This window comes from Lemur catta, chromosome 6 (genome assembly GCF_020740605.2).
Source record: "Lemur catta isolate mLemCat1 chromosome 6, mLemCat1.pri, whole genome shotgun sequence".
Lineage (NCBI taxonomy): Eukaryota > Metazoa > Chordata > Mammalia > Primates > Lemuridae > Lemur > Lemur catta.
The window spans coordinates 42160832-42185874 of record NC_059133.1 but is presented as its reverse complement, the minus strand read 5'-3'; the positions used below and the strand labels follow the sequence as shown (position 1 = coordinate 42185874).

The 25043-nt window shown below is 41.1% G+C and overlaps 1 protein-coding gene across 1 annotated transcript in view; it reads left to right on the top strand.

Annotated features, from left to right (window-relative positions):
- The first annotated feature begins 668 nt into the window (after nt 1-668).
- LGR5 (leucine rich repeat containing G protein-coupled receptor 5) overlaps nt 669-25043 on the top strand; it is a 123594-nt gene continuing 99219 nt past the window's right edge. Inside the window, exon 1 of the mRNA XM_045555148.1 lies at nt 669-1171. Coding sequence (XP_045411104.1) covers nt 669-1171 — 503 coding nt within the window. The remainder of the gene's footprint in view (nt 1172-25043) is intronic.

The window sequence follows — 25043 nt, the reverse complement described above, 5'->3', positions numbered from 1 at the left end:
CCATGGGATTCTAAAACACTTTTAAAAAACAATTAGTCACTTCGACTTCCTCGCCCCGCACGGTTAGGAAGGCTGCATTGGAGTGCTCACTCAGGAGCTGTATTTATTTAAGAGATTAGCCCAGCACTTTGATTTTAGGGCAAAAGCGAGCCAGACAGTGTGGCTAACGTAAGGATCAAAAAGGCCACCTATCGTTCGCGGGGGACGCCTGCCTCCCTACCCTGGTAACGTAAATATTTCTCTGCATTGGATTTTAGTGGCTTTTTTTTTTTTAACACTCCATGTATCTCACCCACTATTTGAAGAGGGCTCAGAGGAAGCGTGCCTCTTCCGTCCGTCCCTGTGCGTCTGCCTGCGTCTCTGGGAAGCAGAGCCCTCTCGGCTCTCGTTTGGGTCACCGGGACGCAGGAAGGGGTGAGGGCGGGGGTCCCCTACACGGCGTGCGGCGCCAGGCGCTGGAGCCCGCCCCGCGGAGGCGCAGTCGGAGCACGGAGCGCGCAGCGGCCCCTCGCTCCGCCTGCCGCCGCGCAGGGCTCGGGACAGGAGGGAGGGGACGAGCGGAGGGAAAGTGGGGCCGGGCGGGGGTGCCTGGGAAGCCGGGCTGCGCTGACGTCACTGGGCGCGCAATTCGGGCTGGAGCGCTTTAAAAAACGAGCGTGCGAGCAGAGATGCTGCTCCACACGGCTCAGGCCGCCTGCCGCAGCAGCAACGCGCACCGCCACGGCCGCGGCCGCAGCCGGGGCTGCTCCGGAGGCCGGCGTGGCAGCACCGGGCACCTCTGTCCCCGCGGCGCTTCTTTTCGGCGCCCCTGCTGGGGGGCAGGAACGCGGCGCCCCGTGCTGCAGGCGCCCTCCGAGGTGCAGAAGCCCCCTGAGCGGCGCCCGGCGCGTCGCGGCCCGCAGCGGCCCGGGCGCTGCCCCCAGCCCGCGTCCGCCTCGCGGCCCCCTACTTCGGGCACCATGGACACCTCCCGGCTCCGCGTGCTCCTGTCCTTGCCTGTCCTGCTGCAGCTGGCTGCCGGGGGCGGCTCGCCTCGGTCGGGCGCGCTGCCGCGGGGCTGCCCCGCACACTGTCAGTGCGAGCCCGACGGCAGGCTGTTGCTCCGGGTGGACTGCTCCGACCTGGGGCTCTCGGAGCTGCCCTCCAACCTCAGCGTCTTCACCTCCTACCTGTAAGTGCTCCCCCAAGCTCGCGCCGGGAGGGAGGCTCGGGGGGAGGGAGGGCCGGTTCAAGTCAAGCCTGCGGGCTGCCCCGTGCCCGCCTACTCTGGAGGCGGCGAGCGGCTGTGCCCAGGGCATCCCGGCCGGACCTGTTCGGCCCCCGGAGACATGCACGTGTCTGAGGGGAGCGCGTGCCCGCTCCCTGCGCCTGCAGAGACGCGGCTTCAGGCGCAGCCCGGGAGAGCGCTGGCGCGCCGCAGCTTCCCGGTCCAACGCTCGGTGCGTCTCGGGGCGAATTCCTCCGAGTGCGGGGTTTTGCGTCCGGAGTGGGCGTTCGTGCCCCGGCGCCCGGAGGGAGCCCCAGGGCAGGCTGCGCGGCCGGTGCCCGCCCCGACCTGCTCCCTCTGCGTCTAGTTGCGTTCTGCGAAGAGGTGGGCTTTAAAGAGTTTCCCCAAAGGAGAAAGCCGACTTGCCCAGCTCTAAAGGGATTTATTCTGCATCCCTTGCACGGTGGCATGATGTCATCTTTTTCCTTTTTCCTTCCTTTCTTCCTTCCTTCCTTCCTTCCTTCCTCCCTCTTTCCGTCCCTCCTTCCTTCCTTTCTTTCTTTCCTTTTTTTAACGACGTGATTAAAATGTAGCAACAACAAACCCTGATTAGAGCTGCCAGAACGTTATCTTTACCTTTGGCTGCCCGAGCCGCCCTTTGAAGTGCCCGCGGCCGCCGTGTAATCTTTAACCATCTCCTCCCCCGGGGGAGGAAAAGGGAAGTGGGCTGAAGGCTGCGGGCGGGGAGGGCAAACAGCCGCGCGCTGCCAACGGGAGACCTGGAGCTCGCCAGCATCTCTTGGGGCCTTCCCACCCCTTCCTCCCACACCACAACCTACAAAGCCCTGACCACCGAGATGAGCAGCGGCTCATTTCATAATTTTGTGTCTGGAAAGCCCAGGCCCGAGGGTAACAGGTGGTTGGGTGGATGAGGTGACCCAGGAGGAACCCTATTCTCAGAGATCAAGGTGACCACTGTCCCGACCCCCGTGTCAAGAATCTGGGGCTCCGTCCCTTGGAGCAGAGAGATCAGGGTCTAAGCCACCCTGAGAAATGGGCGCGCGTGACCACAAGGTGGAAGGAACATTTAGGTTTTAATTCAAGACGTTGCGGTGAGCCTACCCAAAGCCCATGCAATCCCAGTTTTCGGCTCCTCTGATGTACCTTGGCAGGAACGAGTTGGGATGTTTGTGAACTCGTTCTTTCCTCTGTTTAGTTGGTTTCCAGAGGGAAGAAACACGAAGAGGCTTGCACAACGTTTTCCACTAGGTAGTGATTCTTTTTCTGGAGACAGAGAGGAAGAAGAGAAACTTTTTAAAAACTTGCTTTAATATTGCATTTAAAGAAAGGGACCATCCTGCTAGATTTTAGTATTGGTAGATGGCAGTCACCTCCTTGTCTACCATAAAACTGTTTTGGCCACTTTTTCTTTACCTGAAATATTTATAAAATTATTTTCCCCAACAGGTTTCCCTTTACGTGCACTCATTCCCTATGGTAGTGATGTTTTTTCAGTTCTGAGAATCTGCCCTCCTTTAGGAGATCATTCTCTCAGAATTCACATGTCCTCCTCCTGAACAGCTGTCTCTACTACAAAGCAGAATACTCCTCCCCAATCTCTTTGGTTTAAGTGTTAAAGTCAGAGTTTCAAGGATCGTGTGTTCTCCAGTATAGTGAATTTTTGAGACTAGTTGGCAATTTTACTTGAGAGCCTGTAACTATTCTTCCTCACCACCCTTGTATATAGTCGAAGAAAAGTGTGCCATCTCCTCAAACACTTAACCTACTATTTAAATCATACATTTATTATAAAACATGTTTAAGAATACAGAAAATAAGTTTAATAGTGTCCGGGCATTTTTTTTTCCTCCCACTTGAAAGAACAAACATTTGTTAGGCTTCTTTTACTAAAAGTTGGCATAAAATTCTCCTTTAAACCATTTCCCACATACCTCAAATGCATTTAACTGCGTTCTCCATGTGCTCAGTAGAACTTACTGCCACCTACTGCCAATGTTTCTGATCTATAGATAGGGAACATTATCTATCTATACTATAGATAGATAACCTCTTGAAGTTAAGATACCCTTAGGAAGTTAATTGTATTCTCATGTTATTTGATGACATCCTATACCCTGGCCTACGGGAAAATTTTCTCAGTGCTGTATAAAATATTAAACTCAGAGTGCCTGTGAAAAGTGACTCAGTAAATGTTAAATCCTTACTTTTAATGTAGCTATTAGAAGAACATTAACACATTTCAGGAAATAGGAAGGCTGAATGTAGAAATCAGTTTGATTACCGCTTGATGTCCTTTCTAATGCATGATTTCATGATTTGGTTTCCTTATAGCATATAAAATACCAGGAGCTCTGGGATGCCCTTCCATCATGGGTTGAGAGTTTTGGGGGTGTTTTGTTTTTACATCCACAAGAATTCTGTGCAGACATTAAGGGTAGATGATGCCCTCTTTTGGTGACACCTAGTATTATCTGACCATTTCTGTCTTCACTTGTGTAGTCATAACCTAAAAGAGGAATTTACTCATATTCAGGTAAATAAGTATGTGTTTTACTGATTTTCTGGTTTTAAGGAATAACGTTCCTTTGCTCTTGAAAGAGAACACTAAGTTATGGCTCCACTCCACTGGGGCCCAATGGTAATTAGGCTTTCATGAAAAAGTTGCAGTGTGCAAAGACTGACGTGGGTGAAAGCCCAAACTAGTATCTTTTATTATTTGTAAGAGGTTATCACCATTTATTTAGTCAAAATGTTATCTCCTAATACCCCTCAAAAGAAAAAAAAATAAGCATTTCATTTTCTTCAGATTGACAGTGGCAAGTTCCAGCTGTTCACATTTACCACAATCTGATAGCTGGCTAGCTAGATTTGTAGGTAAAGAAAGTTTCCTACATCTCTTCGTAGAAGGCGAGATCTGTTTATGTGTTGTTTTATAATCTTTCTTCCCAGAAAAGCGAAATCTTAAGCCAGTGCAAACATTAATATTAACTCTCTTTTCTTACTGAACTGCATTCCCCAGTAGATCTGTAATTGGACCATTGAACATAGTGGCAACACTGGAAAAATCTCAATCTCAATCCCTTCTCTCTCTCCCCCCTTCCTCTCACCCACCCCTCACCCCTAATGGTTATGGGCTCTGATTTTACTAACAGAGGCTAATAAAGTTCACTCAGCAGAAAATAAGGAACACACCAAGGTTGAGATATAAAAGCAGACAATAATTGTTTACAACGTTTAATGCATCTCAATCTACCAATTGTGATCTGTCAGAAAGAAAGTAGTTCTAGCATCTAATCTTAGTGTAGGTAAATTATTTTAATGCATCAGCTATGGACATTTTTGCTAATAGAGTCTTAAAAGTAAACTCCCCTATGCTACTTTGATGTGTCTTTCATCTAGTTAATGTGGCATCCAGGTAGAAAACTAAATCCTATGAACATAGTAATACAGTAAATATACTTTTCTCTCTTGGTCTAGAACAGCCATTTTTATTTTTAAAAGAAAACTGAGTTTTTCTTTGCTGTTGCTTAAAGGAATGAACTTTGCATCCACAAGCAAATTTATGTTGTGTAAACCAAAGGAACTGAGAGAAAAGAATTTTTTTTTTCATTTTATGTAGTTTCGTTACTTTTCCGTATGTAACTTTGAAACAAAATTTAACTTATACATAATTAGTAAAACTGATGTTAATAAGAACTGAACAAAAGCCTCAGTTAAATCAGGTAGTGCTCTGGTATCATATATGCACTTTAAGCAGCTTAATGCAGTTTCAAAATTAAAGACTGTATCAAGAATCTTCTTTGAAAATGGTTTAATATATTCCTGCTTCACTTCAAGCAAAGAAAATATTTGTACTTTAGAAATGGTTACAAAATGTTCACTGTTATAACAGTCTTAACATTTAGATCAATTGAAAAAGTTGTACAGTTTTCTCTACAACCTACTTTTAAGATGTGTTTGAAATATAATGATGACAATAACTTTTTTCCATTTTAATAAAGTTCTTTCTTTTTCTCCAGGATTCCTGGGGTTTTTTTTTCAGTAGTGTTTTTGTGATGGGGGCAATTATTGAAACTAATTGACTAAATTAGTGTGAATAATTTTTTAAAGTATGAGTTCTGATTCAAACAATTTTGTGGCATAAATTTAGAACAAATATTTTATTGAATATATTTATCATATGTATGGGAGAGTTTGTGTAACAAGAATGAATTTTTACACATAATAAACAAGATCTTCAGTTTTTTCTTTCCTTGCTATGTATTTTCTTCAAAGTAAAGGAGTTCTGATGAAGCAACAAAAAGGAGCAATTATGAATGAGTTAGAAGATAGGAATAAAAAAATATGTAGTTAAACAACATTATGTTTTGATAATAGACCATCCAGTCACACTTGGATGTTTTTAAAGAAGTTCAGAAACACAAAACTGGTCTATGATTTCTCATAGTTTAAAAGTTTTTTATCTGAACTATTTGATTCTTTTTAATTTCTAAAACATGCAGCTGTCAAAGGCATAGAAGTATCAGACTAAACAACCCAATAAAGCTATCATAAAATTAAAGACATCATAGAATATTTAAAATTTTATAACTGATACCTAATTTTGACTTAGTAAAGCATGTTTTTATATTTCTTCTATCAAATTCATGCATTTAACTTATTTTATCTATGAATTTAAGTATGTTTCCAAATAATCTAAATCCTATGCCATAAGATAGAAATGAAAGATAGTGGTGAGTTCTGCATTGAGAATTGTGTAAAGTAATTTTTTTTTGTTTGATTCAGTTATTTATGTAAATTTAGAATAAAACTAAATGGCACACTTCCTTGTAAACACCCCTCAAGTGGATAAATTGAAGTCTTCATGAGAAGACAAATTTGTTCCTTTAAGATTCAAATTCCTCCCTCCTGCTGCAATGTTTTCCTTTATAGAGTCTCATTTTGGAGCAGAGAGATGAATCAGACTAGCATTAGAACCACTGATACATTACATACCAAACAAAACAAGCTGATTCTCTAGTCCTGTTGCTATTTTTGATGTACCTTAGTAGAATTTCATTTGTTAAATCTGCCCATGAGTTAAATTTGTTAAATCTGATAACCACAACTCTGTTATTCCCAAATCTGTCAGCTTCAATCTGTATGTTTATTTAGCCATTATAGACACCAACTATATGCCCAATTTCACCTATAGAACTCATTATCTATGGGAAAAGGAGACATTTCACAGGCTTTGATGTGGACTTTTTCATGAAAATTCTCATAATTCAAAATTAATTTTGTTCTCTATAGGTTACATGGTGGGAAGCAGGTCCATTCTTAAAATCTGTGGCAATTTCTCCCACTTCTTCCAGTTAATTTTTCTGTTACATTGATTAAGCCCAATGGGAATGTTTTACTTGACACTGGAAGGTAGAAGAACAGTACTCATTTGATTGCAAGAAATGGAATAATATCATCTAGTGATAATTCTAAAAGGACTCTTAACAGGGTGGAGCATCAGTGGGGGAACAGTTTAAAAGATGCTTAATGAGCTGGAGTGCTTCCTCATAGCCTCATACATTACTTCTCTTCTCAGTGTTTAAGTCTGGAATTGGAGAAGCTGAGATTTACCTTGAGAGAGTATACAAGGAACCAACCCCTAACTGTGGAAACAACTTCCTTAAAAGTCAGATGGAATAATGCTCCAGGATGTCACCATGGGCTCTTCCCTCCAGGGTTTGTTCTCCTCACTTGGCTGTGAGCTACTCCAGGGCAGGAAATTTTCCACTTCAGATCCCAAGTCCCCACACCAGTGCCTGACTCTTAGAAGATGTACAGTAAATATTTGTAATGTTACATTTGAAAAGAATTGGCTGAACCCACTGCTGAAATCCCAGTGGCTGAAAGGTCAGAGAAAAATAGATGAAAACTGCCAGTCTACAAGTAACAAACAACACAAGGCTGCCGGTGCCAACAATTATGGCACCGGCCCCATTTGAAATACAGCTGCATTGTGTTCAGCTTAAATGATGCAATGGGTTGCTTTTATTAACATATACCAGAATTTGCATATCCAAATGATTTTATTATTTTAGTAACTATAGTCATAATGACAACTGATATTGATATTGTGCTTCCAGAGCATCAGGCACCATGCTATGTACTTTACTCAGTCATATGCCTCCAACAACTTTATGTTGTAGGTATACTATTATCACTCCTAACTTGGGGGCCTGGAAGCTCATCCCAAGGATATTATCATTGCTCAAAATATTTTTGGACCTCTTTGAAGTTATCGTCAGGACCAGTCTACCAGCAACACAAGAAAACCAGCTTTCTAATTTGTACTTGCATCTCATAATTGTAATTGGTGCTGAAGTATTTCAGCCCACTTTTCTTTTCAAGGAACACAATTTATGAAGCTCTAATACCAGAGATATTTTTTCAGGGAATTTCAGAGCAAAATGCAGCTTTTACTTTTTAATAAAATAAGCATGATTTTGTATAGTTTCAGCCAATATTTTAAGTTTAGTTGGTATCTTTTTATATGTCCATTTTCTTACTACCACAGGAACAATTTTTCTTGTCTCCAAGTCAGAGATTGATTGTATTAGCTGCCAGGGTATTGTAAAGAGTGATATCAATAGATCAGTAATCTCGTAGGCAAGAATAAAACTTTTTTGCTATGACCAGATCTATGTGTCAAATAAAGTAGCTGCATTCTTTGGAACTATTTCTCAGATCAGAGAGACATGAACTTTCTTAACAGGCGAATTTTACTTGAGTTTGTATTCACCTATGAAACAGATGAGATTAGACAAAAGGGCATCACAAAGGTGTCACAGTGTCATTCATTTGATTCAGAAGACAGAATTATTTCAAAGTTTTATCAAGTTCCCCAACCAATATTTTAAAACTATGCATGGTTTAACAATTGGACAGTTAGTGATACTTCTGTGTCAACTAGAAATCTGGATAAGTCAGAGTAAAGTCCCCTCCTTCAAACAAAGAACCTTTTCTGAATTCCTTTAATTTCTTCAGTCCTTCAATTCATTTGCTGCTATTAACCTGATATGCATTAATCATTTGTTGTATTACAATGTCAACATGAAAAACTATTAGGTGACCAATTAATTACAAATTCTATTCAGTATCAAGAGCCCCTCACCAAGTAAGTACTGATGTTTAGAAAATTTAGGATACATGGAGGTACAATCTCTAATATCTCTTAAAATAGTACTGTCATACTCTAGTTTTTTATTAACTTAACATTAATAATTTAAAATTATTCAGCAATTCCTAATTTTCCAGTGTCCCCTTTTTTATATACGCACATTTTCCCCACATTCACTTTATCCTTCTTGCCTTTAGAGTGAGTTTGACTTCATCTGCAGACAAGGATTGCAGTGGTGAAGGGGGAAGAAAGCGATTTCAAGTACACACTAACACACACACCAGCACACCAGTAAGAAACAATTCTCTGTGTGCCACTTGCTTGGCAGAAATGATACCCACGTTGACAGGGCATGGCAGTGCTTGACAGGCCAACCCTTTTACGGGGACAGACTCAGGAGCTGGCTGTGTGAAGGCACCTTCATTTTGGTTCAGAAGCTGAAATGCAGAAGACATTCATGCTGGCAAAGGGAGCCCAGCTCCAGCTGAGAACGCGTGCTCGGAGCTGACCTTCCTCCTCAGCCTGCCAGGCGAGATGAAGCTTTCCTCAAGTGGTCCCTTGTTAGGCCAGCCTTTTCCCCAGTGTTGCTCATCTTTCACGACTGGAAGCCAAGTGTTTCAAACTGTTCCTCAATTTTGCAGCCAAATTCCTTTATTTCCTCCTTCCTCCTCCTTGTCTCTCTCTCTCTCTCTCTCTCTCTCTCTCTCTCTCTCTCTCTCTCTCTCTCTCTCTCTCTGTCACACACACACACAACTGTTGTGGCTACCCTTACATGCGTGTCTTCTTTTCAAAGTCTACACTAAGAAGAGAATGTAAGAATTTTTATGTTTCACTAAAAAACTGGACGACACTTTCATCCTTTTGCCTTGAAACCTTGATTTAGAAGAGCAGAGACCTCTACAAAAGATGCCTATTTGTAAAAGTAACCTTCCTTTGATCAAAAAAGCCACAAAAGTGTACTTCTCAGGAAAGTAGAAAACCACACATGATCTCAAGTGGAAAAAATATAAAGAATTTGCTGAATTTTTAACCTTAGTACATAACAAAGATATTATTTTAAAGTTAGTTGGTTAATGTGGGCTATGTTAGAACTTTCATTGTGTTGTGTTTGGGTTTATGCAATGTTATTTTAATGAGTTTATTGGTTCGACACACAAAACACCACATAGTGCTTGACGTTTTTAGGTTATAAATTTTCTTGTGAGGCACTTTGTTACATAATCAATTGGTCTTTAAGTCTCTCAGCACAAAATACAACCTTACAGTTTTTATATGCATATGCAGTGAAGATTATTTGGTTATGAAAATCAAATAAAAATTTCCACGGAAGAAGTTATATTCTGTAAGCATGTATTTTGTATATATGGAGAGACTTTCAGAATAAAATTTTTTTCATGTTTGTTAAGTGAATCTACAGAATGAGTTTGGAATCTTCTAGTAAAGACTGAGATAAGAAATCTTCTTTATTTTGTCTTCATACTTCCTGTCCTGAAGGGACCCTTACAGACATGTTTGCATTTGGCAATAAGCCTACTCCATAATTGTTATAGTATTAAATGTACAATAGAGCAAAGCCTGGAAAGAGAATGGCAAGAGGTGGAAAGGCTAACAGGAAATCTGCTACCCGAGGGACAATGCAGGCAGGACTGAGAGACTGTGAGCTGCCGGTTCACTAGACATCTGTTGCCAGGTGATATACTTCTGTCTTTCTTTATCTTTCTGAATCCTCATGTCTAGATAGTATCAGAGGAGAACTAGAAGGATGCATTTTCCTTATCTCAGACACTCCCCTCGCCGCCCCCCCCCACAAGGCTTCAAACTATAAGATGAAGGGAAGTTTAGAAAGAAGAGTCTTTGGGATTAAAGTGTCAACTCTAAGTGCATCAGAATTAGGGTCTTTGATTTTAACTTAGAGAAGGTACATCACTATCCCTGTGGGGAAAGATCTGAACTCATCCGTAGCCCCGTTCTGCAGCAGCTGTTGTTCTCTGGGACTCAGTGCAACAAAATACAGGAGGAAGTTCAAGATCTTTTTTCATTGAGTCTTCAAGCTCGGGTAGCAAAAGGAAATCCTAATTAAACCAGATGCTCCCTGGGCATGACTGCATCTCATTTGAAGATCTCAAAAGTTTTAGCAACATGATTAACTGACAGCAAGTCTCTACCTTTCACCTTATAGCTGCCAGCCTTCCAGAAAAATGTCTACTCCTCCAGGGTCTTACAGTCGGGAGACGTGTTAGGTGGATATGGTCTGGTCCTGAACGACTACTACCTAGTAATGTGAGGCCTCCCTTTGCTGTAGCTGTAGGAACTTCTCAGAACATAATTAATTGTATAATGGAGGGGAGAGGCTAATTGGGGTAGATTTATGTTAAGTCTAAATGTAGTTAGCTATTAGCTCAAGCTTTGAATTAGTTTTTTATTATAGTTAAGTTCTACTGTAAAGAACTAAAAGGATAATCCTTTATCCACAAATTACCAGAATGACGAAGCTGTATACCTAAGGTCACATTACACAGTGCAAGACTGAAATTTAATCGTGATTGCTAGAGCATTACCCTAATTGCCGAAATAAACGGAATTAAATTCACTTAGATGGGTTACAGAGGAATTCAATGAGTCAAAAGCTATGGCTACCCACGGACTGTAGAGTGGAAAGAACTTTGGAGGTCACCTAATCCAATGCCTTCATTTCACAGGTAATGAAATTCATCTTCTTAAGAGGTAAATGGCATTCTTAAAATCGTGTAGCTGGCAAAGAAGGAATTGGACCCCAAGTCTCCTGGAAACCCCAGTCCATGCTCCTTCCTGACGCATTTTTGCTCCAATGCCAGATACTTGAATGAATTCTAAAACTCCCAGTTACTTTTCTAGATGTTGCCAAATACCCTTTTGTTTATTCATGCTATATATGTTTATATCTAGGTGTGTGGCTGAATTTTAACTTTATCATCTTATTTTGGCCATTGTAGATCCATGTCACCTAAAAATCTGCAGAGCAAAAAGGAACAATCAGATTTAGTTTGAGGAATACATAATTAATTTCTCAAATTTCTGTTCGTAGTAGTTCAGTGTGTTGATTATAATTTAAATTTTACTTGTGACCTTAAGTTGATCAAATGTAAGTTGCCTTAATGTTTCTTGTATCTGTTCCCTTTCTCCTCTAGCACCAAAATTCCATTAGTTCAGTGTCTCCTCATTTTTGTGCCTGGATATTGTGGCAGTCGTCTGTAGTGGTCCACACAGACCCCCAATAGACATGCACACCCCCACACAAGCCCTACCACCCCACTAGTCTCTCCAAGATGCACCTCTGGTCATGTCTCTCCTATAGTCAACCATTCAGTGATTTTCTGTGGCTTTCATAATAAAGCTTAACACCTCAGTGTAGCCCTCACAGGGGACTTCCCCTGCCTCATCCCCCACCTGCAATCCTGCAGCCAATCCCTCCTCCCTAGGCGCCCAGTCTCTCTTCTCTCCAGCCTTCTCAAACTGCATCCAACAATTTCCCTAGGTCATGCCTTCAGGGGTTTACATGTGCTGGTCTCTGTTGGGATTGCCTTTCTTCTTTTGCTAACTTCTGTGAGCCTTTCTATTCTCAGTTCAAATGTCAGCTCCTCTGGGAAGCCTTCTGTGACGCTGCCTTTGGTGCTCCCGCATCCTGCTGAGCCCACCTCTGTCACAGCACTCGTCACATTTGATCCCCATACTGGATCCACTTGTCTTGCCTGCTACTGGACTGTATGCCCCTTGAATTGTAGATTTTCTTGGACCAAAGAAGAAAGAGATCTCCCTGGGAACAAATCAGATCACAGAATTCCTGTGTATTAATCATGTTTTTTCTCTGTTTTATGATGCTTTGACATGTAGGTGCGTTGCTGATTCTAGAGAGACCATCCCTCCTAGGGCTAGGGGATTTCTAGAGATAGCAAATGACTCTCCTGTGGGTGTACCTTTCATACACAAACCAACCAATCCAAAACCCTCACCACCCCCCAGACTCTTGCAAGGCTCTTATAATCTAGGTCTATATTCCTCTGCCCAACTCACCCAAAGGGCAGATACCAGACAAGTTGGGGTAGCCCCTACACCCCAGAGCTTGCTGAAATTATTCAAACTAGCCAATCCTAAGCCTGCTTACCCTGCCTTGTCCATTCCTTCCCACAGAAACCGCAGTAAAGTCTCTTGCCCATGCTTTTCTCCCACTCCCCCTGCCTCCTAACTGACCCTACTGCTTCCCTGTGTGGCCGGGCATGGCACAGCACGCCCCTCCTCTTGGGAACTCTCAGCAACAAACTGCCTCTTCAGTGGCAGTCATCTCCTGACCTGTTGGCCTCACCACACCTGAATAATATTAGCACCTACATTTTGAAACACCCTGTGATGCATGTCTGCATCTGGACAACTCAAAAGGGAATATGGCCAGGGCACAATCGAAGGAGACTCAGCACTGTCTTCTCTCTCTGAAGGGCGCTCTCGTACTCCTCTAAACTCTATGTAAAACTCAAACTTTTTCCACACCTAAGATATAAGCTGCCACTTTTCTGGGCACCAAATGTGCAACAGAGTGAGACTAGCTGATATAATCTCTGACATAATCTTATAATGTGATGACAGAGAGGTTCTTTCCTCTAAACTTGGCAGACTGCATTGTTTGTTAAACTTCCAAGACAGAGAAATTCAAAAAATGCTGAGAACACTTCTACCCCCAGTTTCTTAATTGTCCCTCATAACAAACAGTAACATAGTTATTACTATCCCCAGCTTAGAGAGGAGAGCATCTGTTGATGAATATCACAGCTTATCTTGAGTGGCCTTGGCCGGTTACTCTGTGCTTTGGTTTTCTCATCTGTAAAATGACAATAATAATCTGCCTGACTGGTAAGATCATGCACATAAAGAACTTTGCATAGCACCTCCCGTGTGGAGCTTGCATCAAATGTTAGGTGCTATTGTTTTTGTTGTTGATGATGTTACAGTTGTTAGCACACTAAACTCATGCTTTTCAAATACACCGTGTTAACTCTTACTATTATTCTCCCAAGTAGCTAAATTAGTTGCCCTGAAACTTTATCAGTACAAATGTAATTTTCATTAAACAAGATTTTTTAATGCTAAAAACAAGGAGAGAACTGCAGAGAGGCACCTACTAGGTAAAGGAGAGGGAAGGAAAGAAAAGGCAGCTTCAAATAAATCGGGCATCACCCACCATCTCTTAAAAATATTTTAACTTTCATCTCTGATCCTCGGTATCAAATAGATAAAAGATTCTGTGTTTTAATGAAGTTTCATATTTGCGCATGGGGGTGTAGCATTGTGTAGACGCTGCACAAATCTCCAGGATGGCCGATGGCTGAGTGAATGCTTTGTCACAGAGAGTGGGCTGATGGCACGATGTTAGGACCCTAACCCTCAGAAGCAGTTTAATGAATGGCCCACAATTTGTGGTCCTGGGCTTGAATTGTCTTTGTCCTTTTAGTTTTCATCTCCTCCACCCCCATGACTTTTCCTGACTGTGGAGGAAGAATTCAGCTTGGTAGTTTCTTGGGCCCTTAGAAGCTTCGATCTCAGCAGTTGATTTGCTGCAATGACAGGCAAGAGATGACGGATTTAGGGGGACTGAGAGAAGGTAGGGAATTCTACCTTCCCCCCAGAGCCAAATTTGCATTCAGGAAAAACCAAGATTTCAACACAACAAAAATGTTTTGTTTTTTTTTTATATTAACAACTGAAAAAAAATTCTACTTTAGGGACAAAAACTGATTTAAGCAAAAGGCTTATGTCTGTCTCAAAATACATCCAAAAGAGTTGAATTTTCATGAGGAAATTTTATGAGTAGCCATCTTTGATAAAAAAGCAGTTGCTTCAACATGATTGCGGTCAATGATGACAATGAGGCTAAAATTATTCTCTGGGGAATAATAAATAGGTATCGATGACAACAATCTATGTAGGAGAGGGGATTTGAAGTTGAATAGAGTGTCAGAGTGCCACTTTGTAGTCTTATATTTTCAGCAAGAAGCCTCTGAAATTAGGCCCAGTGATCCCCAGCAGAGGAAAGGGATGGGTGAGCAGTTTGGGGCCAGTCTTTTAATCGTGCTAGATGAACCTGTGTTACTGTCTCTACAGATGCTCTCCACCCCTCTGCAAAAGAGGTAAGGTGCTTTGCCCAGAACCAATGAAATCAAGAGGGTAGGTCTGCAAGGTGGGAAATCTCCTTATATCTTACCACATATAAAAAGATGATTCTGGAATTCTCAAGTGCCTACAGAATTAGTAAAGCAGGAAGCTGATTTATTTTACAGCTTTAGAACCACAATGGAAGTAACTTTCAGGCAGACATCTATTACATGTTATCCAGCAGCACAGATAGGAGAAGTGCGCTCTGTCCCCCCAGTTTTATTAAACAGCTTACATAATCACCAAACCAAGGGGCAACAGAAAGCAGCAAAATTGGAACAATTTCAAGTGAAGAATCAGAAGGGTCTCACTGAGACAAAGGGAAATTCTCCAGGTGGAGAGGGGTTAAGAGGAAAGTGGCAGCCAAAAGGAGACTGGCAAATTAGAAAGGAATAAAAAAGTGCCCAAAGGGACTCAAAAGTGAGGTGACATGCAAGACAGAAGGAAGAGTGCAAGAGTCAGGCAAGAGGACGAGCTACCGAGCATGGTGTGGCGCTTGGCTGCTGGCTCACTGTGGAGCTGGCGCATCCAAAGGGTAGAGTTCAGTCCTTCAAGGGCTCCATGAGGTGTGCGCGTGCACACACACACACACACACACACACACACAACATGGACACATCTCTGCACTCAGGTACACAAAGAAACAAACAAAAACACTCATTGTGGAAATAAATAACCTCAAAATCTCAAAATAAATCTATCTATAGGATGATAAAGCAACTGGCACACTCCTGGGAGCTTGAAAATAATGAAGACTATGGTGCAACAAAAAAACAAGACAAAAAGCAAAACAAAAAATGCAGGGCAGTAGTGCGCCAGGTTAAAAGTCTAGATCGGTGGTTCTCAAACTTGTCTGCACATTGGGTCCATGTGGGAGCTAATTTAACCATCTCAAAGCCCAGATCACACACCAAACCAACTAAGTCAGGATCTCTGGGGGAAGGAGCTAGGCATCAGAATGTTTTCTAACTCCCCAAAGCAAATTCAATGTGCAGCCAAGTTTGAGAACCACTGATTTAGATCTAGCTACCACACTAATTAGCTATAGAATCTCCGGCAAGATTCATATCCTCCCTGCCTCAATTTTCACATCTGTAGAATAAGAGAGGTGAAAACATGCTCCCAGGTCTCTCCTAATTCCATCGTTCTCTGAATCTATCAGCTTGACATTTGTGGGTATTGTAAGAGGGCAGGTGTAGCAGGATTGTAGAAAATGGGAGGTTTTACGCATCCACACCCAATCCCATTTTGTGCAGCAAATCTGGAAGCATTGTTTACTCTCCTGCAGCGAGCATTACTTAAAATGACTTTATTTGTTTTACAGTTTAGAGGGCCTCTGTAGGTAGCCTCAGGAGCCCATTCATTTCATTAACATTAAATCAACAAGCAGACCTTCTTTCTGCCTCTCTCTAGCAGGATTAATGGATTTTGGCATGATTTGTGCATCTAGCAGCAAAACCTCGTGCTGAGAAAGCTAGCAGGCTTGACTAATTCCCAGCAGTGCTAACTTCATAAACTTACTTTAAGCTTTTAACTTTGACTGAAGATTAAAGGTAATGACTTCACGCTGTTATGTTTGAATGCATGATACTCAAGATGCATTAAAAAAAACTATACAAAAAATGACAAAACTATTTGATAAATTAATATTACATGTGTGTGTATATAAATATGGTTTTTAATGCTTATGGAATTACTCAATTCTGTGTATGTAAAAAAGGATCCTCTAAAACACTGAGAGATTTATGTAATAAATAATCATTATACTAAATAGAGTATTGACAGATCTGTATGTAAATTGTAAGCATGAAAACTTATGGTTAGACTATCATAATATGCTAATAGAACACCCAGTTTTGTGTGAAGTTACAACATGATGGAATGTTGAATATGAAAAATTTTCTAAGAAGCCAAATTATCCTACTATATGAGACCAGTTATCACCTATAAAGAATCCATGCATGACTACACTTATAATTTTTTTCTTCCAGACAGTCTTAAATTAAATTCAGAATTCAGATAAGTCTGCATGAAAGGGGGGGAGCAAAGGAAAAAATACAATATTTCCAGCCCATCTGACAAGACTACATAAAAAGCTTTTGATCAAAGGGCCTTAAGTACACTTTACTGGTGTGACAAACAACATTTTTATCCCTTTATTAGATTTATTTTTCTTCTGAAAACTGCAGTGACCAGGGTATGGTTTGTGAAAGAAAGCTGGCAGGGTTGTGTTCTTTGATTCCTAATTAACACCTTCAGTCTCAAAAGAGAACCAACAGAAATACCATAAAATGTTGCAGCTGCATTGTGATTCCGCTTGGTTGGTTTGTTAAAAGTCGGCTGGGCATTGGCAGCTGCAATAAAGGCAAAGCTCAATGGATGTTTTGTATTGTGCCCACTGAAGTGAAAGAAGGCAACCATTTTATTTTTCAAATGGGCAGCTGCAGAGGGAGGTTTAAATGGAGCTAAATGCAAGATTTACTGTTAATTTATAGTAAATAAATAAAGAAAATAAACCCCAACTTTCTAGTTTTTACAGTCGCACAACAGACATTTTAGCAAGAAATTGTTAAGGACGATAATTTTAGAGCTTTTTAGCAACTGTTATGAGGAATTCAGCAACAAGGAATAGCATTCATTTAAAATCAAAATCGCCTTTTTGAAAGAGCTAAGCAAGGCAAAGTTTTAGAAACTGACATTTCCACTTTGAAAGGTAAAGATATATCTTTCCTGTCTTTAGTAACGTAGCTCCCTCGTCCCACTTTATTGAAACCCTAAAATTTGTTCAGATCGGAATTGAATAAGATTCCATACACCCCCACCTCACTTTTTTTAAGAGCATGGAGTTGAATTTTGCCTTGGGTAGAGGAATAAAGGAGGCATTTAACTCTGGTCAGATAAATCTCACTCACATTCAAAAATGCAATTAAGGAAATATGTAAATCTAGATGTTTCATCAAATGCTAGCTAAGGGGTTACTAGTTCTTTTCGAACACAATGACTGAACTAAAGAACTTTAGTGTCTGTGTAAGAACCATTGTCCAAGCCGCAGTCCCTGTTGGAAACAGAGTCTGGCTTGGCCGTGGGAAATACCTACATATTTGACACAGGCCCTATTTCTGAGAGAAAGGGGATGGAAGAGAAAGTATGGAGATTTTACTGTTGCATTCTAATCAACCATGATCTGCCTAATTTGCTTTGATCAGGAAGATAAACTAATTTTTCTATGGGCTGGATAAAAGTAATTAGCAAGCCAAAGCTTTCATGTTATTTCAAAAGAGCTAAAGGAAAGGGGATCAGAAATTGTAATGGTGGGAGCTAAATACATCTTTTCGGCTCATCTGAGAGCATTGTTCATTCAAAATAGGATACGGACACAGAAGAGGAACTCCAGCTAAAGACAGTTTCATAGGCTGCACCAGAATCATGAATCCAGGGATCTACATTGCTGTGTAACTAAACAAAATGACCAAAGACGACTTATAATCGGTGTCTGTATCATATAGTTCTGTTCTTTTGTAGGGAGACATTTGCCTTCGTGTAAAAAGGTATAATACAGTTATTGCCTGGTCCTAAAACATTGTTGGCTTTTCTTGAAGCTCAGCCTTTTACATTTAAGTTGTTGGGGTAGTTGGCTGTGTTTATCTGAACCCTGAGCTGCTGCTCTTCCTGTAATGCACACAGACCCAGCCAGCTTGGGCTCCGACATTCCTGGATATACTAGAGTGGGATCGGAGATCAAACTGAAAAAGCTAATCAGGAGACTGACTCCACAGATGCTTCGATTTCGCAGCCTGGTTCATGCTTTTTTGTGCCCGTTAGCAACTTCAGTAATGCTGCTTCCTCTTTTGTTTTTTCTAAACCTCCAAACACATGTAGTTATTAGATGAGAAGGAAAGATTTTGGAATATGGGATTTTGTTTCTTCAAAAAAACCTACTATTTAGTGTTACTTTTTTTCTTGTTTACATGACCTTTGCGTCACTTCCTTTTCCAAACTGTTGTACTAGATATGGTATCTGTAACCCTACTGTAAACTTAATTGCTTTTTTGGCTACTAATCTCCTTTGTTAGGGTTCTTAGATACCAAAGTGTGCATTTCAAGTCAGACTTAATGTGTCTTAAAAAATGAGCGGATCTTTTATAAGGATCTCTCTGTGAGATTGGAGCTCACCAGGTTTCAAGGTTACAGAGAAACTGTTATTGTGGAATAATTCCAAAGGAAACTAGAAAATATGATTTAAGGACCACTATTCTACCTTGTTTTTAAAATTATTTAAAATAATTTTATTTATTTTTCCTCATGTTTTCCTCCTCTTTTTGCAAAGCTGCAGTCAAAAGAACATTTTAACTCTTTTATCATTGTTTTAAAAGTTCTTAGTAATAGCAGTGTTTAAAAATGCAAATAAGTCTGTTTTCACTTTCGTGCCAGCTTCTATAAGGTCTAGAAAAGATGGTAACTCTTAGGAATAAGAAGTCAACCTAAGGCTGTGGAAGAGATCTTTAATAGTGTCAACTTCATGTTCCTGCAAATTTATTCATTCATTCACACAATTAATATTTATCAATTGCCTACTTTGTGCTAGATACTGAAGGTGTAACAGTGTATGAGACGAACACAATCCCTGCCTTTGCAGGGTAGACAAACGTTAAGACAATGCTTATTTAAATTTAAATTATTAAGATTATTAAAAAGTGCTCTGATGGAGAATAGGAGTGCACTGAAAGAACCTGTGTGGTCCCGTTGATCAGGGAAAATTTCCCTTAGGAACTGACATTTAATCTGAAATGGGGAGGATGAGTTGAAGTTGGCCAAGAAAAGGAGAAGGCAAGAGTGTTCTAGGCAAACTTTCCCAGTTAAGTCAGAGCACTGGCTGAACTCTCCTCTCTGCATTCTGCAGCTGTACCATATAGCATGATACCTGGGACCAGTAAGCACCCTGTGCCAAGGGAGGTCTTAAGACAGTTATCCTTAAGGGCAGGATCCTCCTCTGAGATCTGACTTATCATTCTTAGGAGTCCTCTTATAGGAATATTTTATAAAGATCTATATGGCAACGGGTTCTGCAGTTATATTCTGATGTCATAAATGTACCTTCCCTTCTGCTTTACTAGTTTATAGTTTTACTGGGCATACCTCATTCATTTTCAGTCCTTCTGAAACAATTATGAACTCAATTATTTGCACCCCTAATAATAACCTAAAAGGAGGAGGTGGCAATCATGTTGTGTGAGCCTGTACAGTTTCCCTGCATTAGGTGGGGAAGCCAAGAACCAAGGGCCAGGTACATACTGCACCCTACTCCCCACAGGAAGTAGAAGGCAAGATTTCCCCTCTGTCCTTCTCTCATTAACAGTAAACTCTCACAATTTTTGTTCACAAGGGGGAGCTGGGCAGATCTAAGTATGCACATTTATTTATTCATTCAACTATTCACCTAATATTTACTCATCACCTACTATCAGGCAGGTTCTAGACTAGGCCCAAGAAACAAAGATGAATTAAGGACCAGCCTCTGGTCTCTGGAGTTCACAATTTAACCAAGGAAGACAGACATGAAAACAAAAGTGGCAGAGTATAGTGGCCAAGTGTCTCACTCCGGGGGCAGCCACTTGGTATTGGCACTGCCCCTTATTAGCTTGAGCAAATTATTTGACTCCTCTGCGGCTTCAGTTTCCTCATCTGTAAAACAGAATGTTTCTCTTAGGGCTGTTGAGGGTCATTATTTGCAGGCCACTTAGAACAGTGGCTGGCAGGTGGTAAATACAGGGTAAGGTTGGCTATGATTACTAATAAAGGTTGGCATAATGTCCTGTGGAAGCATAGAGAAGAAAACCATTCACTCCACTTGGAGTTGAAAATACTTCACAGAAAGGGTCGTGTTTGCCCTGCTTGTAAAGGATGGTGAGGTTTTCACCATGTGGGCAGGACCCACATCAGAGTGTGCTGTGCACGGTGCTACGGAGGACACAAATGGAGTCAATATCCGTTAATTCTCCTCTAGAAGTTTGAAATCTAAAAGGTTGGTATCATTCCATACTGTAATAAATTTGGTAATTTGGCATGTTACCTTAGAAAGGGATTCCCATTTAAAGATCGTATCACCATAGCATCCTCTATTTCCCCCCTTCAGTCTATTTATCATCATGTTCCCCACTACCTAGCAGAGTACTTGCCACATATAATTGTTATATAAATATTTTCTATTAGTGGAATGAATGATTCCTCAATTCAAAAAGCAAAGTGCCTTCCCTCTGCTCTGCAATTTCCTCAAACCGTTTCCCTTCTTTCTTCCTCTCACTGCCAACATTCTTGAAAGAGGGGGGTATATTCACTGCCACCATTTCATTATCACCCACTCACTCTTTCATCTTTTTTGAAATCAGCCTGCCACCTCCGCCATTCAGCTGAAATCACTCTCTCTTAAACACCACAGTGACCTCCTGTTGCCACGTCTGAACGGCCTTTGCTCAGCCCTGAGTCTTCCTGGACCGCTCCCCAGCATCGCACTCCGCTGACTATCTCTCCTTTCACACGAGTCAGCTGGAGTACTCCGAGATTCCAGCCTCAAAATGCACAGTTTTTGGAATCTGCCAGGCCTGGGTTTGGCCACAGTCCAAAGCTCAGTTTCCTTATCTGTGAAATGGGATTAACAAAGCCTATCATCTGCATCTGGCACATGCCTGCTCAGCCTCCTAATTGCCCTCCTTACCTCCCTCTCCTCTCCCACATGCGCTGCTGCCAAATCTGTCTTCCTAAACTTGATGCTGATCGTGTCACTTTCTTGCTCAGAAAACTGCAGCAACACCCAAGAGCTGGAAAACTCCAGATTCATAGGCCTGTATGCAAGATCTCCACAGTCAGCCCAAATCATGCACAGCTGTGCTCCAGCACCGTGCAGGACTGAGAGTCTGGAGAATCCGGAATCTCTGTCATTATAGCCTCTGACTGGCTGTCATTTAATATCTCTTGATCTCTAATGTCTTCATTAGCAGATTGAAACATCAGGTTAATTTAAAGCCAAAGCTCTTCTTAGCTCTAAAACTCCATGATTTTACCTTTCTGGCCTTGTTTTCCACACTTCCTTTTCAAGTTTTCTATGTTCCTCAGACAAATCAGATGGGGCCCCATTTCCCTAACTGTTCCTGCTTTCCTTCCTAGGTATCTTTGCTCTCCCCCATCTTTCTGGCTGGCTGGCTCCCTTCCCATCTCCATGGGGAAAAATCCTTCCTTCAGGCTCTTCTCAAGTGCCATCTCCTCATCCATGGCCAGGAGTAATCGTCCCACCCAATAGATGCCAGTCATCTTTTATGGTGCATTCATGTTAGACAGGTCTCATTTGGACCCCTGCAATTTTCTCCTCGCTCTTCCCATTGCCCCAGTGTCTTAACCTTTGCACTTCGGCCAATTCTATCTTCCTCTTACCAGCTTTGGCTGTGCTACATATTATCTAAAGATCCATTGTGCCTTGACATTGTCCAGTGCCTCAAATCCAACATCTTTATCCAAGGTTCAAAACACTTCACTAAAATGTCCCAGATAATGTTAGTTCTCTCATCTGCCAACCACTCTTCAAGGCAAACTTAAGCCAGTGTAGCTGAGGTCGTACGTACATGGAAGGGACTTTAAGGGGTTTGAATTTTTAATATTAATAGTGTTGCTAACTAGGTTAATGCCTTTACAAGTTAGTATAAAATCAGCAAAGAGGTTAAATTGTGCTTAAAAGGATTTTAGCTGTGATTGTATTTTATTAAAAATCTAGAATTATGGTTGTAGCACATTTATCCACTTAATAGATTGAGCAAAATTCCACACATATTTGAGTGCATTTATCCTCCAGTCCAATAGTTCATAACTGGGGCAAAAATCAGAATCATTCATGGGGATTTTTTTAAGTGCACATTCCTTGGTACCAACTCCAGAGTTTCTGATTTGGTAGATCTGGAAATAACTCAGGCATCTGTTCTTGAACATTGGCACAGGTGATTAGAATTGTTCTAGGGATTGTGTGGTGCACGCATAGCTGCATAGCTCTAGGAAGTGACTCCAGGTAGATTTGGATGGCATATTCTCTTAGCCTCAGTCAAGAGGTTTACCCAGGCTTTAACATCAGAAACATTTGGGTTAGGATTTTAGCTTTGTCACTTACTAGACGTGTGACTTCAAGCAAATTACTTAGTCTCTCCACAGTGTCCACATCTGTAAAAGAGGACAATGACAATACTCACTGTAGAGAAAGAAAGAATGAGCTTGGTTCTAGAAAGTACTTAGCACAACACTTAGCACATAGAAAGCAATCAATAAATGTCAACTATTATGATGACAATGATTATTTAAGTCTCTCTCTCCAAATCCCTAATTGGCTAAGTGCCTTCAAGATCAATTTACAACAGCACTGAAGAAAATATTAACACAAGGTAATTGATCACTCTACTTGTATACTTGTAAAGGTCAGTATTTCAGCAACAAATGCTTCTCTTGCATTTATTATTATTTCTCTGCATTAATGGAATACATTTTAGCATATATGAATTATAATAGTGTATATATATAACATATATGTGTGTGTATGTGATCTCTAGTACATCAAGTGGCCACATAATAGGTCTTGACCCTTTCTAACTTTTAAACCAAAAGTTTTCAGAGGCCTTTGTCAACATAGTCAAAAACAAAGCACTATCTCAGAGTTCGCCGATGGCCCTTTGATGTGTTAGTTTTTGGCCAAAGTAATATATAGAAGCCTATGCCAGAAAATGTTATTATAGGGTGGAATTAAATGTTCATTTTAAAAAAGATTCTTTAAATCATGCTTGTTGTATCAAAATACCTTTTATTTTCCTTCACAGTACTTACAAATGTAATTAAATAATTATTTGCATTATGATCATCTTAATGTCTGTTTGCATGACAAATATCTCAAAGTAAGACTCTACAAAGACGGAAGTTATATCTGTCTTGTTCACTGTTGAATCCCCTGAGCCTAGCACTGTGCCTACCACACAGTGAGTGCCAAGCAAGCATTTGTTGAGGAAGAGGAAGAAAGGAAGATGGGAGTGAGGGAGGGTGAATCTATGTACTCCCACATATTCATCACAGAACCAGGAGCTATGCACAGAATAAACTTTGAACTTCAAATGAAGTATACAAAAAGCTAAGGCAACCTCAACCCACCAAAGCTTACAATCTAGCTATGGGTATCTAACATATTCAGAAATATGTGACGTGTGATATACTTAATAAATGTTTTAAGAAAATGATGACGGTCCGGGGGATGTTAACATAAATAGAGGAGACGTAGGGCCCCCAGATTGATCCAGAAGATAGATTGAAAGAGACAAAAAAAGAACAACTGAGTTAAGAAAAAGCAGAATTATATCACATAAGCTACAATTATAGCCCTAGAGTAGGCAGAAGGGAAGTAGTCCTAACTCCATACTGGAATGAGTTTCAATAGGTGGGAGGATGTGTATATTTTTTGAATAAGTACATTCAATATCATAATTGTTTTGATTTATTTCAGTAGTGATATTTAATTTGAAATGTCTTTGAACATTAAAAGTTGGCATGAGATTTTCATGTTCAAAAACAGGGGTGTAGGTTAGAAAAGTTTTCCAAGCAAACTTGGAGATTTGAGTACAGAAACTTTCTTGGGGTGCACCCTCAGGATCAAACCTGCAAAGAGATTGAGGAGCGAAGGAGGCAGGATTGGGTAGAGGCAGAAATGGAATTGAGATGAGGTCGCACCAAAGCCCTCAGCCAACTCTACAGGGAGCTCTGGCATTGGGGTGGCCCTTCAGAAGTGTCCCTTCATATCCTCACACTAACCAGTTATTGGATGCAGGTCTCCCTTTGTCCACCCCTCCCCAGAGTGTGATCTTGAGCAAGGAGGTTCTCTTTAATCTCTCAGCAAGGCGTCTCAGCAGGAGCTAGTGCTTTGGGAATGAGATTCAGTCCTGAAGGGGCAGCATACTCTAACATTTCCTACAATTGGTCTAGCAGGATTTAGTCTGGAAGAGGGAGGGAACAGGCAAGACCACCATAGTTCCTAGGAAATTCATCAAAGTGGATTTATCACATGAGGCAGTACTACTCTGAAAAGGGTCAACCCTTTGTAGGATCCTGAAAATCATTTCAGACTTTAATCCTCCTCCATTTTCTTCTTCTTCTGTTTCATAGGCTTCTTCACTTTCTATTAAGTTTCTTTGCTGCCTTTACCATATGTAAATGTTTGTGCATTTATACTGTCCCAAAGAATGTTTATACTCCTTGGCTTTCCTCCTCCTGTCTTTTAAACAAAACTCCATCTCCTAGTCCTAAGATTCCTTAGGGATTTACAGAACAGCCTTAGAACACTACCATACTAGCTCAACTCCATCTCACATCCAGCTGCACAAACTTCCTCTCTTCCTGCATTTACATTCTCTTTGTCCATCAGGTAAATTCTTGCTAGTTAACACCTGGCCAAAGTATGTTTCTCAA